General features: G+C 38.2%; 2 protein-coding genes across 4 annotated transcripts; both read left to right on the top strand.

Annotated features, from left to right (window-relative positions):
* The first annotated feature begins 1,508 nt into the window (after nt 1-1,508).
* abhd14a (abhydrolase domain containing 14A) lies at nt 1,509-7,012 on the top strand. Of its 3 annotated transcripts, XM_026167783.1 has the most exons (6): nt 1,509-1,695; nt 1,774-1,922; nt 2,641-2,921; nt 3,079-3,194; nt 4,928-5,163; nt 5,367-7,012. In XM_026167783.1, the coding sequence occupies exons 3-6, from the start codon at nt 2,659-2,661 to the stop codon at nt 5,547-5,549; spliced, it is 798 nt and encodes a 265-aa protein (XP_026023568.1). In that variant the 5' UTR covers nt 1,509-1,695; nt 1,774-1,922; nt 2,641-2,658; the 3' UTR covers nt 5,550-7,012. The 3 variants fall into 3 exon arrangements, with proteins under 3 accessions (XP_026023568.1, XP_026023567.1, XP_026023569.1); XM_026167782.1 differs by having other exon boundaries at nt 1,509-1,922; XM_026167784.1 differs by lacking the exons at nt 1,509-1,695; nt 1,774-1,922 and adding an exon at nt 1,931-2,106.
* Nucleotides 7,013-8,590: 1,578 nt separating this feature from the next.
* Nucleotides 8,591-16,833, top strand: LOC113022410 (aminoacylase-1A). Its single transcript, XM_026167781.1, has 15 exons — nt 8,591-8,681; nt 9,001-9,146; nt 9,955-10,019; nt 10,124-10,228; nt 10,322-10,416; nt 10,614-10,690; nt 11,553-11,642; nt 13,191-13,247; nt 13,356-13,429; nt 13,527-13,576; nt 14,247-14,391; nt 14,727-14,795; nt 14,881-14,960; nt 16,077-16,137; nt 16,273-16,833. The coding sequence occupies exons 2-15, from the start codon at nt 9,020-9,022 to the stop codon at nt 16,435-16,437; spliced, it is 1,260 nt and encodes a 419-aa protein (XP_026023566.1). The 5' UTR covers nt 8,591-8,681; nt 9,001-9,019; the 3' UTR covers nt 16,438-16,833.
* Nucleotides 16,834-17,385: the final 552 nt, after the last annotated feature.

Raw genomic sequence — 17,385 nt, 5'->3', positions numbered from 1 at the left:
AAAATTTAAGTCTTTTTTTTTTTTAAATAATAAACATGATATTCTTCTACAGCAAATGTTTCTCAACATATTATTTCAAATAGTATGCAAAAAGCACAAAAATAAAGATCTTGCTCGGTAAAACTTGACTAGAACGAGAACAAGAAGAACGTTTTTAACTATTTAAAGCAGATTTTGTGATTCTGTGATCAGTAATTATGTTCAATATTAAGATATAAATAATGTAACTGAAATGTACTGGTTATTGTTTCAAAGCAAATTAACAAAATCAAAGTGTTCTGTATTTAAAAATTTCATATTTGTCTTTTGCATTAGAGAATTACATTATTAAAATGTCTTTATATATGATTTCTTTGTCTGTTATTTCCTTACTCTTAGCAGAAAGGAGGTTCTGCTTTGTCAGGGAGATTCTGAGCGCAAAGTCATATGAAAAAGAGATTTTAGAGCTACCTTTAGCAGCAGTCACTTGAAGTAAGCATTTTCTGTGTTCTGTGTGACTTTAACAGTTTGTCACATCATTGAGGAATTTTGGGAAACTTTTCTTTACATGGTTGCTTCAGTTCATACCTTCATTTACGGGCAGCACTCTTAAGGTCTCACAACAGCATTTCAATCAGATTGAGGTTCATGGTTGACTCAATGTTTGGATTAATGCCGTTTATTATAGTCAGGTCCTGTGGCACCAAAACAAACCCAAATCAACACCCCTCCACCACTGTGCTTTAATTAATATAAGAACACAAGTGAATTCTTAGTATGGAATATTTTTTAACAGAAATGACAAGTTCTGGTTGTGCATGAAATACCTTTTTTTAGGACAGCCTATCACAATTGACTTGCGGTTCAAGTACATAAAAAATGTCATAAAGATTTAAAGAGTTAAGTTTGATGTGAGATAGTACTAAAAGTATGGTCTTGAGTTTGGGGGTGTCCAGGTAGACATTTGAATTAGATTTCAGAGAAATGACTTTGGTTTATGGCTTCATCTTTTTCTTTTTTCAATTTTATAATGCTATTTTTTTTTCAATTTTATTTTTTTGCTATATTTTTATCCTGTTTTATTTTTACTTTAATTATCTTGAGATGTTTTACCTTATAACATCATCCTAATATATTATAGTCAGTATTTATTTTATTTTTTTACTTATTTAATATTAAAAAAATATTATTGTAAAAATTTTACTTGAGATATTTGTTTTGTCATATTGTGTTTTATTTTATTGGAAAAAATACTGTACTTATATGCCAGTCTATCTTGTTATAGGTTGTAGGTTTTATACAGCGTCTGGGATAAATGGCGTGTACTGCATTTTACTTTAGAGCTTAACATTCTTTTGAGCGCTCAGTTACACTTTACATTTATTATTATTTTGTTTTATTTAATTTTTATTTCTGCAAGCTTTGTTAGGTTCATTTTCTAAAAGTAAACCAAGTATCCAAAACCTTTAAAAAACAAAAATAATTCACATCTTCGCTTTCGGGAAAGAAACTTTCAACGGGAAGTGCCGTTGAGATTAGTGTTGTGTGCAGCTCTTAAAGTGCTCCGACGAGAAAAAGTCGGTTTAAAATCGTGGTAGATTTAATTTATATCGGACAAAAATTCTTTAGAATGCGTTTGCGCTACTGTCTTTCTCGTCTGTTGGTTAATATCTCGTCTACTTTGAGTTTATCGGCAACCACTCGTTCATTGACCGGGTAATTGGTTTTACTTTGTTAGAAGAATAAAGATGTGCATCTGTGTTTAAGTACAATTTCTCCTCTCACTTTGAAAAGCTAAATTAGCCATCCAAACGAGCAGCGAACCGAAGCCTTTCAGCAACATTTCCCATCACTGGCAACCAGCAACGCCGAGGACGATGACGATAGAGAAGAAAGCCTCGCCCCTCCGCCACTGAACGTGTTTAATTACCTCCTCTGTGTCGGTATGTTGCTGCATAATGCAGGTCGCCTCCCGCTGCGTCCCATTGTGCGGGTTTAGCTAGTACCGGAGCAATACAATTAGCTGGTGCTAGCTGTCATTTTCATTTGGCTCGATTATATTGGTCGTCTTACTGTTTTGCACTGCAGCACCAAACAATTGGAGTCACTAATCCTGGCTGTATCTAGGTTTGTTTGTTCATTCTGTTACCTTGCAAATCCACCCGTCCCCAAACATTTTTGTCCAATTGACATTTATTAAGCACCTTTAGAGTGAACAGTGTCTCATGCGGGGTGTGCAAGGATTATTCATTTGCAGTCTGTCTCAGCTTGCATTTAGATGATTGTTTCCAAAGGATCTCACCTTCAATCTTTTAAGGAAAACCAATTCACTTCTAAATGTTAATGTCCACCTAATTAAGTGAAGAACTGCCAAGCAACAAACACTTTTTTGGTAGCTTTACATTAAAAATGTTACCAGTCAGCTCTATTTATTATATGTGAAGATGAAAATCAGCTGTGTTTATCAGCAATGTGACAGTAAATACTTTAACAATACAGGTGAAGTTTGCAATTTGTAACCACATATTGTGCAGGTAAAACCACAGGTCTGGGTACTAGTCCTTTCATCCATTTATACAGTGCCAGACGAATAGCACTATTGTGTGAACCGGAATAATATGAAGGGCTTTCAAACAATTTACTGTTTACCGCTTTCTCTAGATCTTTCATCTTGAGGAAATGAATTTCTTGCGCAATCGTCTCGTTGTTCTGGGCCTGGTATTGTTGGCCACGTTACTGCTCTACCTTCTGCTGCCATCCATTCGCCAGGGCAGCATGGAGCCATCCCTGGAAGCTCAAAAAATGGGGCTAATGGCCACCCCTCCTCTTCCACTTCCAACTATCAATGTGTCTATTCGCACCGGACAGCTGCCTGGAGACCCCCCGCTGTTCTTCCGAGAAGCTTTACCAGTGGATGGAGCTGGACGGCAGATACTGCCAAGGTGAGCTTATCTGAGGACATAGCATGCATTCCAGTTTTAATTAATATCAAACCAATTTACAAAATTAGTTAATAAACCAGATGGCGATGGTGATTATCACAGGATTGGTTTGTGTCTGCTCTAAAATCCCGGTTAACACAGTTATGTGTTTGTGCAGGCTGCAAATTGTCTTATTGCATGGTCAGGCCTTCACATCCAAAACCTGGGAAGAACTTGGTACCATGGCCCTGCTGGCAACTAATGGATATCAGGCCTTGGCGATGGACCTACCAGGTAAAACTTAAGTTGAATCAAATGTCACAAGCACTAAGAATTTGATATACCTTTATTTGATATACCTTTATTAGTCCCACAAGGGGAAATTTCATGTGTCACTAGTGATGATCATCTTGCTTATTACAAGTATTTGCTATCGGACACAGTATATTAGTTACAAAATAATTACTTAAGTTTAATTATACAGTAAAACAATAAAACAAAGTTTGCACACTATTGGCCGTTCCTCAGTTATATGAAAACAAAATTATATTCACAATGAGAATTGAGTCAGTAAGTTTTATTAATGTATTGAGTTTATGAGATGAGTCGACTGACAGCATACATTTAAAGTAAAAAGTAGGCTACAGCAGTTTTCTCATGCACATTTTTGTAGTTATTCAATAGTGCAGTTGGTTTAGCAAGCTCCGGTTTCATGAGTTAATAGCGCACTCTTGTGGTTAAAAATATTTTTACCTGCATTGTATGATCGCAGACCTTGAAGCTCACTTCAGTCTAGTTTATCATACTTATGCTAGCCGATATATGAGCACTGATGTATGATTACGTATGTTATATGGATTGTTGGTACTCACTTTGTGATTAAGTACAGCATCCTTTCGGAAAAGGGCTTAAATGTGGGTTGATGTAAGCAGGACAAGCCTTACTTGAAATTTGATGTTTGCATGTAGTTTCCAACTCTGCTCCAAATCAAGGTGAACTGAGAAGCGGTCTGAGCAACCAGATTAACTAGAAACACCTAAAACGACAAAAGGGAATGCTGGAAAACACTTTAAAATCCCACTCTGCACACATTCCTAAATGATTGCTTTGTTTACAATGGACATGTATTAAAGCTGATTCAGATTTTTGCGTTTAGAAGTTCTCTCGGAAAACTGCTGTGGAAACTCTTTAGTTTGAAAACATTATCTCACTGAGTGAGTTATTTCATACGAGAAGTGAGGAAGAGCACAAATGTAAATGAAGGAGGCTAACCTGGAGGTTTATTTATTTTTGTAACCAGTTATCTTGTAAAGTGTTTTAGATGTGGTTTGAAAAAGAAAAGACCTAACCCCTGATACAAACCAGACTTTAATATATACATGTATACCTGACACCATGAGGAAAAGTAAAGAAAAACTTGAGCTTGTTGGTTCGGTGAACCACCAGCACACCTCACTCCAACAGGCTCTCCTGCACACAGTCCTCAATAATAAACTACTCTACAATACCGAACATTACGGCTAACGTCTCAGTTTCCCCATTTCAGTCCAGCTAGCCAGCAATGAATAACCGGTTATTGCTTAAGAGACAGAGAGTGAATGACAACAGTATATCTTTTATTTTTTTATTTTTTTTTGTGTATTTTATTATTAACATAAAACTCATTTATCAGCCAGGGGCAGCACAAAAGGGATTCCTTAGACTACGTTTTAGTTTTTTTCCCCTTGTTTTCCACCTTGTTATCAGTTCTCTCACTAGTTAGCGGACACAAACTAATGTCAGTCGATTAGCAATAACCAACCAACCCAGTGATGTCACATTCTGTACTCTCACAAGATGGTGCTACGCATGCTCGAAGAATTACTCGAAGAATAACTTTAAATACTTAAAAAAAAATTTCAGCTTAAACCTGTGAGAGTTTCTTGCACTAGGTGTAAATTAACTTTAATATATGTAGCGTAGTGTTGTAGTGTTATCTATTTAAGTTTATTTAAATTATATCCCCCTTCTTTTATATATATTTTAAGGATATGGAAAATCACCAGACTCGGAGTCTCTGAAGACTGACCAAAGTCGAGTGGATCTCCTTTCAAGGTTCATGGAGTCTTTGGGGGTGAGGGCAGCTGTGCTTTTGAGCCCATCGATGAGTGGACATTACTCCCTCCCCTTTCTCATGAAGAACAGTGCTCAGCTACACGGTTTTATCCCTATAGCACCAGTTGGGACCCGGAGTTACTCTGCACAGCAGTACCAAAATATTCAGGTGAGAGAGGCATAAATAATGATGCGATCTCTGAATACAATGACTATAAATACTTACTGTATTATAGACGCGCACCAGATAAGAAGTTAGCTCCGGGGCGTCGGGCTAGCGATTTTATATATATATATATATATATATATATATATATGTGTTGTAGGATGGGTGTCTTCCTCTTTGACTTCTTAGTCCTGTGTCCTTTTCAGACTCCCACTCTGATTGTGTTTGGAGCACAGGACACAAATCTGGGTGCCCAGTCCCACAAGAACCTCATACAACTCCCAAATCACTTCGTGCTGAAGCTGGAAGGAGCGCGCCATGCCTGCTATATTGACAAAACCAGAGAATTTCACCAAGGATTGATTGAATTCCTCAGCAAACTGAAATGAGTGGCAGAATACCTGGGCTAGGATGGAATAGTCATTTTTTTCTTTGAATGTAGTGACCTGGAAGTATAATAGGAGCTGATTGAAATCTCTACATACTAAAGAAAGTGCTTCAGTGCTTCCTTTTTTAACTCCTTTAGCATAGGATACACTGGACCATGCTTTGTGAAAGGGCAGTAGGTAAAGCCAACCCACAGTTCAAAGCGACACACCATCCAATTTTTCATGAAAATATAACTGAAAAATCATGCAGGTAAATGGTTCCATTTCAATCCAGCTCCAGTAGGTTCCATGTTATGCCATAACCTGCTGATATGTTTTAAACCATCAGTGACAGGCTATGATAAACCTACAGGCGACGTATGAACTCTAGGCTGCTGTAACTAAATTAGCTTTTATGTTGTTTCTCTCTGTAAAGAATTTAGATTTATTTAAAAAATATATATGAAGAAAGACATGAACTATATTAAAAATGATGATCAAAGTAAATCTAAGGTTTAGCCTTTAGGATTATCATTATCCAATTTTAGTGTAGGCACAGGAAGCCTACATGAAACATTAAAGTTTCACAGCAGGTGCTCGTCAGCAGCATCTGCTGTAACATTATTGATTAGTCTAACGTAAACGCAGTCGAGCCCTCCCCCACATCTTTCTTTTACTTCATGGCTTTTTCCACTGAAGTCAAGAAATAGTGATTAGGAAAAGACAGGAAGATGTTTTTTTCGGCCAATCAGTGGTTGACTGTAGTGACGTAAATCAGCAGAATTCTTCTTTCTTGTAGAGAAAAAAAAACTTTGACAAGGGAATAGCTGTTATAGGGGATGAGGTGGGGTGTCCGCCCTGGACAGGTCAACACTCTGTGGTTTGGAAAATAGTGTTTAAAATTTTACATTTAACAATGTAGTATTTCAGATGTCACAAATGCATTATTTTTCAGTTCCTTTGCCGCCTAAAAATACAAGAGTAATTCAGCTTATCTTGTTAAAAAAAACAAAAAAACAGAGACTTGTATAGTGGTGAGTTTTGATTCTTGTTTTTCTCATCGCCTGTTGCATGTAAAAAATATTTAATGTGGTTTGAGTGACTGTTACCATTTTTGTGGGTGACATGTAGGTTACTGTAAATAAGCAAATGTTGCTTCCACCTGTATTTGAAAGCTTCTGTTAGTTTCACATTTAACAAACAGCATTTCTATAAATATCTGGTAACCATTCTGGCTCCCATTAAACACAAGCTGTGCTAAACAAAAGCAAACACACTTGATGCTCAAAGTAATGGAGTTTAAAAAACAGTAAAAGAAAGTGTTAACAATGTAAAAATAATTTAAAAACCAACTCTTGTATTATATAATATTGAAGTTGTATGTAATATATTTTCAATGAGTTTGGACAATCATGGAAAAAGGAAAATACGTGCACTGCTTAAAATAAAGGCAAAAAAATCTGTGCTTTGTGTATTTCATTCAGCATGCTGCCATGTTAAGAAGGAACAAACCTTAAGCTTAACCTTGATGTATTTATATGACTTTCTTTGTAGAAGTTTTCTGTATATAATTTGTGACTTGTATATATTTTTTGTACTTTTTTTTTTTATCCAGGCCCCAAATTAAAATAAAATTAATGAACGAAAGGGAGGCAGGTGGAATGGTGAAGTCGCATAGATCTCACAGGTAGTGTAGGTGAATGAGCTGCAAGAAATACCTCTGGTTAGTTGGTCATTCAAAGTAATGGACAGTGCAAAAGAGGGGTGAAATAGAGAGTGCAGGCAGGGTGGAGTGGGTGGAGATGAGCAACAAAAAAATAGATGCAAGAGAAGATTTACAAGATGGTAGTGAGACCTGCTATGATGTATGATTTGGAGACTGATACTGACAAAAAGACAGGAGGTCGAGCTGGTGGTGGCAGACCAGGATGGAGACGATTAAATGAGTAACTGTCTGGTAGCTCACCAATCAGCCTGCTTTCACAATTGAAGTTCTAGTTTCAACTTGAGTTTCTGGTCCTTTCTGGCATGTTGAGAGTGACATCTGATTTAAAAGCAGGGAGCAAAAGATACTGAGCAGGATATCAGTCAGCAGTGAAACAATGCCATTTATTTAAGGAACAAAATTATTCATGTGTGTACATGCACAGACTGCATGTGCACATAAATCCACATATGTATATGCCAACTGAAGTGTCTGGTATTAAATTTGTATTTTAATTTTAAAAATGTAATACATACATTCAAAGCATACAAGATATAAAACAATGCAAAGGAAATTATATGGGAAGAAACCTCTCAATAAGTAAATTAGTAAAATAAATAAATTTACTTAAATCAAGCCTTTATATCAGAGAAAGCTCATGAGTGCTTTGGAGATAAACGTTGAGATGGTTTGGACATGTGCAGAGGAGGGATAGTGGGTAAACTGGACATAAGATTATGAAGATGGAGCTGCCAGGCGGGAGAAAAAAGGGAAGACCATGGAGATGATCCATGCATGCAGTGAAGGAGGACATGCAGGGCTGATGTGACAGAGGAGGATGCTCGAACTTGGGCGGGATGGAAGAATATGATCGGCTGTAGCGACCCCTAAAGGGAAAAGAATGGTAATAGTAAATGGCCTGTATTTGTATAGCGCTTTTATTTAGTCACTATGGACCCCAAAGCGCTTTACACTACATTCAGTCATCCACCCATTCACACACTGGTGATGACAAGCTACATTGTAGCCACAGCCACCCTGGGGCGCACTGACAGAGGCGAGGCTGCCGGACACTGGCACCACCGGGCCCTCTGACCACCACCAGTAGGCAACGGGTGAAGTGTCTTGCCCAAGGACGCCGGGGCTCGAACCTGGCGTTCGGAAGGTCTTGCAACCTTCCGATTACAAGACGAACTGCCAACTCTTGAGCCACGATCGGAAAACCTGAAAGCGTGTCAGTACGGGGGGATAGCATTAAAATGTGTCTTTCAAATGTGTGAAACAGAAAGGCAGAAAATGCAAATTCATTGTAGTTACCACAGCTAGTAGACTTTTATTTTGAAGGGCAGGAAGCCAGCAGCATGTCAGCTGATACACAGTAACACACACGCCACACACTGTCACAAACCTGGTTACCTTGGTCGTAGGAGCTTGCGTGGCTGGAGAGGGTGAGTAATAACAAGTAATAATAAGTATTAAAATAAGGTGGAGTAAATAACACTGCGCTATTTGCCGTCCTGTAATCTCCGCTGCTGGAGCCTGTGCCAAAAGACAGGGACAATAAGTCAACTCGCTTGAGGCTAGCTAGCTTTTATCAGGACCCGAGCTGAGGTGTTTTAAGCAGGTAAGGTCATGGCAGCGGTAAAAGGGAGACAGTGATAAACGGATTTAGCGTCATGTCTGTGCCAGATAAAGAACAGATATTTGCCACATGAACCTGGCGTGTTATCACTGTGACATGCCGTGTGTTGCCTCCTATGTCCTCAGGCAGAGGATAAGTCGAACCATGCTGCCTGACAAAGACGGTCCAGGTGTTGGAGGCGGACAGAGCTTTCCTGAGGATGAAGACCCCTCCGTGTCTCTTTTTAGAGACTACCTCCGGCTCAGAACTGTGCACCCAGAGCCCGACTATGGTGAGAGACTTTTATTACATGAGCTCAGTTCGTGACCTTTAGCGATATGGCGCAATTGAATTTTGGGATGCATTTGTCTTTAATAGACCCCAAACCGCTGCTTGACTAATGATCTTTTTCATGTCTTGTTTCTCTGTGGTTTTCCTTTAAGATTATGTTCGACAAATGCTGTTTCTTTATATAGTATAATAATAAATGTATTGTAAACAGTATCTGTGCTTCCTTTGAGAAACTGTAACATGGATTTTTTCGTATCAGTGGCATCATTGTCTTTCTTCAAAGAGAAAAAGTAATCAAAGTTCACTTCTTATCTGTGTCAGTTAAACATTAAATGCTCACAGTTATGCATGTAACAGATGTTCTTAAACGCTGAGCTGTTATGTAAAGTTTTCAGTTCAGTGGTTACACCTTGTGCTGAGTCTCAGGAGTAGAAAAAATAAAAGCAACAGCCATGAGGCAAAAAACATGTGACCCTGGGGATGGATCATTTTCCAAACAACTATTTGGAGGCATTACGACCCTGTTTACGGTTGTGAAATGCGTCCCGTGCAGTTAGATCCTTGTTGGAAATATATTTCACCCTGTTTAACAGCAACCATGTTAAACAGGGTTTGTGTTCCAGTTGCTCTGAGAGAGTGTGACTGGCTAGCTAGACTGCTTTTCACATGCACATCTAAGAGTGGCTGAAAATGCAATGATGACAGGAGAAGGCTTGTCAAAGTCCAGCAGCAGGAGCTGTGACTGAGAATTTTCGCTCAATTATTAATGCTTGAGTGCGATGTCTTGTTGTTTGTTTATTCTTTCATAGATGCTGCTCTTAGGTTCCTTGACAGAATAGCGGAGGAGCTTGAGCTACCCTTGAAGAAGATCGAGGTGTGTGACATTGATGGCTACGTTCAGAGAGCAGTTGTTTACATGATACAGTGGACATAACATTAATAATAAAAAGATCCTTTTCCTGTCCCTGCTCCTTTTAGGTTTTTCCAGGTAGAGTCATATCCATCATGACATGGGAGGGAACGAATCCCACCTTGAAGTCCATCTTGCTGAATTCCCACACAGATGTTGTACCTGTTTATCAGGTATGACATCGGTCTCACTGTATGGCGCTACAATCCTGTTATCACCTGTAACAGACCTGAAAAAAACAGATTTGATATCAATCTTTTCTCCAGGAACATTGGAAGTACGATGCTTTCAGTGCTTTCAAAGATGCAGAGGGCAACATTTATGCCCGTGGATCACAGGACATGAAATGTGTAACTATACAGTGGGTATAACCTGCCTTGATAACTTGCTTTATTAAACAGGATTTGTGCTCTAGTGTTGTTGTGATGCTCTCTTGTATTTATGTTTCTATGAGAAACACCCGATTTAACACCCGCTCACTCAGCCTGCATACTGTCAGTTCACACTCTCGTCCTTGTTCCTGTCATATATCTGCTGCGTTCACTTTGTTCTGTGTAGGTACATCCAGGCAGTCAGGAGGCTGAAGGCGAGGGGATGGAAACCGACACGCACTCTCCATCTCATGTTTGTTCCTGGTAAGATTTTAATATGCCACTCCATTCTGTTTTTAAATTGTTTGTAATGTCTTTACATATTGTTAATACAGGCTCATGGGTATTTTTACTTACTGTGACTGATTACTCCTTAATTAGTAATGCTAGGACAGTAAAAACACATACAGTGTGTGACTGATACCATCCTCATTCTCCTGTTGTTGTTAACTGCTTATGATGCAGCTTCAGTAATTCTTTAACAGGGATAAAGACTGATCACAAACTGTAGTCTTGTACTCATTAAACACAAAGGAGATGAGTTTTACCTTTGGTCAGCCAAACACATGTGCTCAATCTAAGATTAACTCTGACCTGTCACTCTGCCAGAGACACCTCAAGATATCATAAAAACAGGAAATGCATATTAAGTGAACTCTTATTAGGGGGTCTGTTAACAGTGTAGATGGGTAGGAAAACACACAGTGTGTTAAACATTATCTCCTAGGTTGTGGAGATGTAAACTTTAACAGCAGGACTTTGTCTATTCACATTTATCCAGTACAGACATGTTAAATATGTGCGTACAAGTACACTTTGTTTCCTGCATCTGTTTGTACATGTTGTACGGTATTTATTGTCTGCTTTCCACACAAAGGCTTTGATTCAAGTCTGAATAAATTAAACTGAAACAGCACCCCTTTCAGCAACATTTCTGCACTGTGCCAGCGTGGAGCGGAGGCACTGGCTCCTGGGAGTTTACATTGTTGCCAGCATTGCTCCTCCCAGCTTCGTCCCGAGCAGATGTCTAATCAGCCATAATCATTGAATCCAAGTAATAAGGATGAAGTTTGTTCTCCGAGTCTTGTTAGGTTGTAGTCACTTATTTATTTACTTATTTTTTTAGATGAGGAAGTTGGAGGCTACAAGGGGATGGAGACATTTGTGAAGCAGCCAGAGTTTCACAAGTTAAACATCGGCTTTGCCCTTGATGAAGGTAAAAAAAATAAAGAGATACAGTTAAAGATAAAGCAGCCTTTGTATTCTTTTTCAAAAGTAAATGAATCAAAATCAAAATATTGAACATGCCAAAGTGTATGAGTGAGTTAAAAATACTTGTTATTTATTTAGTTTGAATTATTTCCACAGAAAATCCTTTTACTTTTGAAACAAGATAAAACTGCAGGTATCCATAACAAGAGCACCTAGTAAAACTAAGCTAATGAAGGGAAGAGACTAACAATAAAAACCTACACATTTAAATTTGAGAATTGATCATGCTGTAGTGAAATAAAAGGATTTAGAGAATGTCTTTGTTGTTGGCGGTCTTTACTAGCCTTTCCCTTATTTTCTTTCTTTTTCAAACATTTGATTTTATCTTTTCTCTTTGATGTCATATAGAAGAGTGGTTTAATCCTGAAACCCACTACATTATTTTTAATAAGTTTTTTTTTAATGGGGGAAGATTATAATTCAAATGTATAAATTATAAATCAAATTTGGCATTTACTTATTTTTCTTTCACATATATTAGTAATTTTCTGTCCATATTCTTTTATGTTATACTCTGTGTTCAGACCTTCCCTTATCTTCCCGAACTGATTCAGCCTCAACCTTACACACTTTCTGGAGAAAGGAGAAGTGTTACTCTGGGAGGTTTGGAAGTGTTTATATGGGTGTTTTTTCTTTGTGATCAGCACTAACTGGGCTTCCTGTTTTTCTCTCTCTTAGGATGGGTGAGACCATTAAGTCGGGATTGTAACTTCGTTGTGTTGTTGTGTGATTTTACTTTTTAATTGGTGTCAGTAACATCAGTTCAAAAAGTTCTGAACTTCTTGACTTTTTCACTGAGACCTTTAAAAAAATGAGTAAATGCAGGTCTGAAAATTTCAGGTTATATATGTAAATTGCTTTTTTTTTTTTTTTTACATTATTCATGCCAAAGATAAAAACAAACTTGCCTGCATGGCTGAGTTTATAACAGAGCCAGTGTTTGGTTTGATCAGACGTAAACACAATAAGAGAGAATGCAACAGCAAGCTGATTAACAGCGACTGCTAGATAGAAAAGTGGCCAGCCAGTGATGCTGGCCACTCATGGCCATTCATGATAATCTAGAAAGTTTTAGGTTTCAATACAGATAAGAACACTTCCTGAAATATTTTTCGACTAAAAATAGTGAAGATGTTAGACTTTTGCCTCATATGCCTTCATAAATGTCTTCACTGGGTTTAAATTTGACATCCAAACATCAAGAGATTCCAGTGTTTGGTTATGTCTGCTCAGAAATGGGAGTCAGTACATCTTGAACTGGAGTTTCCATGTTCTTGTGCATGAGGTTAGATTCATTGTGATACTAAATTAACTAGTGACTTGCAAGTGTCAATATGAGAGTGCATGATTTTCTGTCTCTGGGGGTGTATCCTGCCTCTTGCCCTGTGGCAGCTGGGATGGGCTTCCGTTCCCATCCTTGTTCCTGAATTGGATGAGTGGAGAAAAATGGATGGATCAAAGTGTATTTGAGTTTTTTCTGCATACTCTGCAGGTTTGGCCAATCCCACTGATGCGTTCACTGTGTTTTATGGGGAAAGGAACCCCTGGTGTAAGTACAAAATACACAGAAATTGAAACCTCAACTTAAATTAGTTTTGAATTACTGGTTAGATGATAAAACGTGTCTTGAATCAAGCAGGATTACCTCTGCTTTCAGGGATTACTGTCCATTGCCCAGGCAGTCCAGGTCATGGGTCTCGGTTTGTGGAGAATACAGCAGCTGAGAAGCTGGTACTTATCTGTACAATGTTACTGGTTAATAAAGCGGTTGAAAACAGGACTAAAGGAAAGTGTCAGTAACAACACTTATCTTTTCACTTTCTTATAGCGCCATGTCATGAACTCCTTCCTGGACTTCAGAGAGAAGGAAAAACACAGGTGAGGAAATTTACACTTTGGTAGTGTAAGCAGGTCCTAGATTTCCTCTATAATAGATCTCTTTGGAGTTAGTTTGAGGTGATAGGTTATCCCAAAACCTGCTCACAAAAGTGTGTAAATCAATTTCAGTTGTACAGACGATGGGTTAATTTGCTTGTAGGTCTATTTGCAGCTAATTTGTCCCATAGCAGCATGCTTTAATGAACTGTGTAGACATTAAGAACTTCTAATTTATCTTTACATGTCATAAATGTGAGTAGCCTATATTTATTTATTTAAAAACTTTTTTCTGTTTTTTTTTTTTCACACAGTATTCAGGACATTAGATAAATATTTACACTTTTGGATGCCTAGAAATGTATGACATAATTGGGTTGTGGAAATTCAATTGCTCAGTCTCTCATGAACGATTCAACATAACTAAAGGAAAATATTTTAAAAAGGTGTCTTCTGGCACATTACCTCTAAATTCACTGTAACCATTAAAAAACTACAGAAATGGAAGCAATAATGTATTAATTGTCAAATACTGCTCATCAGTTGTCTTTGTGTCCCATAGATAATTGGGAAGAGACCATTAAATAAAATATAAACTTTTATAAAATGCAGTTGTGTTTGATTCAAAGTTGCATTTTGGTCTGTTTTGCATTATTACCTTCTCTCTCCTCAGGCTAAATACCAGTGAGTGTTTTACACTTGGTGACGTCACCACAGTAAATATGACTATGGTCAAAGGGGGCGTGGCCTACAATGTCATCCCGGCTGAAATGGACGTCAGCTTTGACCTAAGAATACCACCTACAGTAAATCTACAGGTGCGTAAGTGGTTTATGTGGTGGTGGTCAGAGGGCCCGGTGGCGCCTGTGTCCGGCAGCCTCGCCTCTGTCAGTGCGCCCCAGGGCAGCTGTGGCTACAATGTAGCTTGCCATCGCCAGTGTGTGAATGTGTGTGTGAATGTGTGTGTGAATGGGTGAATGACTGAATGTAGTGTAAAGCGCTTTGGGGTCCTATGGACTAGAAAAGCGCTATACAAATGCAGGCCATTTACCATTTACCATTTATGTGTTTGTGTAACTCCTTCGTACAATTATGCACATGGCTGCAAGTGTCATAGTACTCCACATTGACTTTTAAATTACCACTGTACCAGGAGTTTGAGAGACAGATCAAGCAGTGGTGTAAGGAAGCAGGAGAAGATGTCACCTATGATTTTGCTCAGGTCAGTGTGCTTGCTCTCAACTCTAAGACTGCTGTTGGTTTGTTCTGATGGTCAGATGGTCTAAATCAGCTGGTATCTGTTGTAGAAACACATGAACCAGAATATCACATCCACAGATGAGAGTGATCCATGGTGGAATGCCTTCAGTGCTTCCTGCAAAGAAATGTGAGTGGACTAAATCCTTTTTCAAACCTGGAATACATAACGCTGCTGTTTTCACGAGTCTGTGAAAGTGACGACATTTAGCCACAATTCTACTCTGATTTGCATCTGTCACATTAAGATGCCATCAGATTACTACATCACTATTTAACAATATAAACCTGAGGCTACAACCCCACACCCCAACACAAATGACGGCACACATCTGTAAGATCTTTGTCTTAGTAGAATACAAAGCTGACTGCACAAAGCAAAGATGAAAACCAGTACAAAAAAGCGACCGCTGCTGACATGCAGTGCTTATACTATGGTGGGCTAAGGGCTGCAGCAGTGTTTGAGTGATTTTATCTCCACAAGGGTCCAACATTTATTGTGGGCTGTTAAAGTATTGTATTTTGTATTTTTATTGTCTCAGTATATTTATGTTAAGTCTTCTTTTCTCCATGTGAGGGAGTATTGCTTTAATTTTGTTATGCTTGCATAATGACAATAAAGAGTCTTGAATCGTCATTGTAACCAGATGATCAGTGTTTTTTGCTTCCCCGTGTCAGTGTTTTGGCTGATAGGTGTGCAGTGTTGTGTAGTGGTCACAGCTTAAACCTTTGTTTTGGCTTCATCTGCAGCTGCTAACTCTGGTGATTCTTCAAATAGTATGTGTTCATCTTACTGTTGAACAATTAATAATTTAAGATTTTAAATAAAAATGATCTGCTGTATTAGTTTATGGCAAAACTGAATTTTATATCCTTGTAATCTGCTTACATAACTTTTTTTTTCTTTTCTTCTTCTTTTTTTTTTTTAAATATCCGCTCTATGAGTCTTCACACATTAGCTGCAAATGTTCACACAACTCTCACAATTTGCTCCTTGTGCTTGGAAAGGTTTGTCACAGGTACTTGTGGAGCTGTGAAACACTAGAATTTTCTTTTTCATTTAATATGTTATTCAGGGAGATTTACATATATATGAGTTTTTACTTATGCTTTGCAAGCATTTCCAATATAGGCAGTGACACTTTTTGCACACGTTTAAAAACATCTTATCCATATAGTTTCAGCTAAAAACAGGAGCATACTGTGTAATCAACAGCCACGTCTCATATGATCATCTCCACTCTAGGAATATGACTTTGAAGAAGGAGATCTTTCCTGCTGCCACAGATAGCCGTTTCATCCGTGCGGTGAGTTTAAGAACTGACTTGAGTTTGTAAATAGAGGAAATTTTCTTCTGAGAGTCATTTGAGGTTTTTCTTTTATTGACATTACTGGGAGAAATCAGTTCTTGTGTTTTAAATAATGTTTGTTTAATGATCTAGGTGGGCATCCCTGCGATTGGCTTTTCTCCAATGAACCGGACGCCGATCCTGCTGCATGATCACAACGAGTATCTGAACGAGCAAGTCTTCCTGAAAGGCATCAGCGTGTACGAGAGGATCATCCCGGCTCTTGCCAGCGTTGCTGCCCTTCCCAATGAGGCTTAGACATAATTTAATCCTTTCTAAAACATATTTACCAGATTATCTGACTATTTAACTTGAGGAATTATCAAAGATTACCAAAGAGTATATCATTAAACGGAGCACTGAGCCTTTGGTACTGTTTATCTTTTTGATTCTCAGGATGAAGTCACACTAAGCTTTGCTTTACTCAGCACAGCAGCAAGTCTTAGCATCCTTTATGTTAGCGTTGAGATTGAGTGTACCTTTTTTTTGAAGGATTAATGCCTGTTGTGTAAATCAGTTCATTTAAAGAACTCAAGTGAAAGCTGAAGAGGCTTTTGATTGCCAGTTTCTAATTAAACCAAATCTAAAATTTTAGATGACAGAAAATTTTAATTAACCAAAAGTCAAACTGAATAAATGTATTTCTTCACTACTGTCACTGTCCTGTTTTCTGCTACACAAACAGGAGAGACATGCCTGATGCCACGTTAACACTCGGTTTAATTAGACCTATTAATTAGAGGCAGAATTGCTGTTGTTTTATGAAAGAACACTTCTGATTGCCTTTGGGGGAGGCATTTAACCTCCAAACATCTGGTTAAAGGTCCAGCAATAACACTTAAAATAATCACATCAATAAAACACTGAATCCATTTGTAGCCTCAAGATAATCACAAAGTGGACCCCAAACAAAAATCCAGCTTTTCCCCCCCACTTAATTTCACCATTATGTTCCTAAAGGCTGCTTTTTTTTATCACCTGTTAACAGCAAGATGGAGCTAGAGCTCGTATTTCACAAAATGCACAACATGGGTTTGCCTCCTAAAGGAACGCAACACTATAAAATGCAGAAATGTCTCACTGGATTCATCCTCCTAAATTTGGTGATAGTGGACCACAGATAGGTGGCAGTTGCGATAATAGGTAAAATATAAATGTCTGCAGGAAATTTGATTTGGTGCTTTGATTTTTCTTTGGTCCTGATAT

The sequence above is a fragment of the Astatotilapia calliptera genome, chromosome 5 (genome assembly GCF_900246225.1).
Source record: "Astatotilapia calliptera chromosome 5, fAstCal1.2, whole genome shotgun sequence".
Taxonomy (NCBI): Eukaryota; Metazoa; Chordata; class Actinopteri; order Cichliformes; family Cichlidae; genus Astatotilapia; species Astatotilapia calliptera.
The sequence above is the reverse complement of the archived record's forward strand: the minus strand, read 5'-3'. Positions and strand labels throughout refer to the sequence as shown.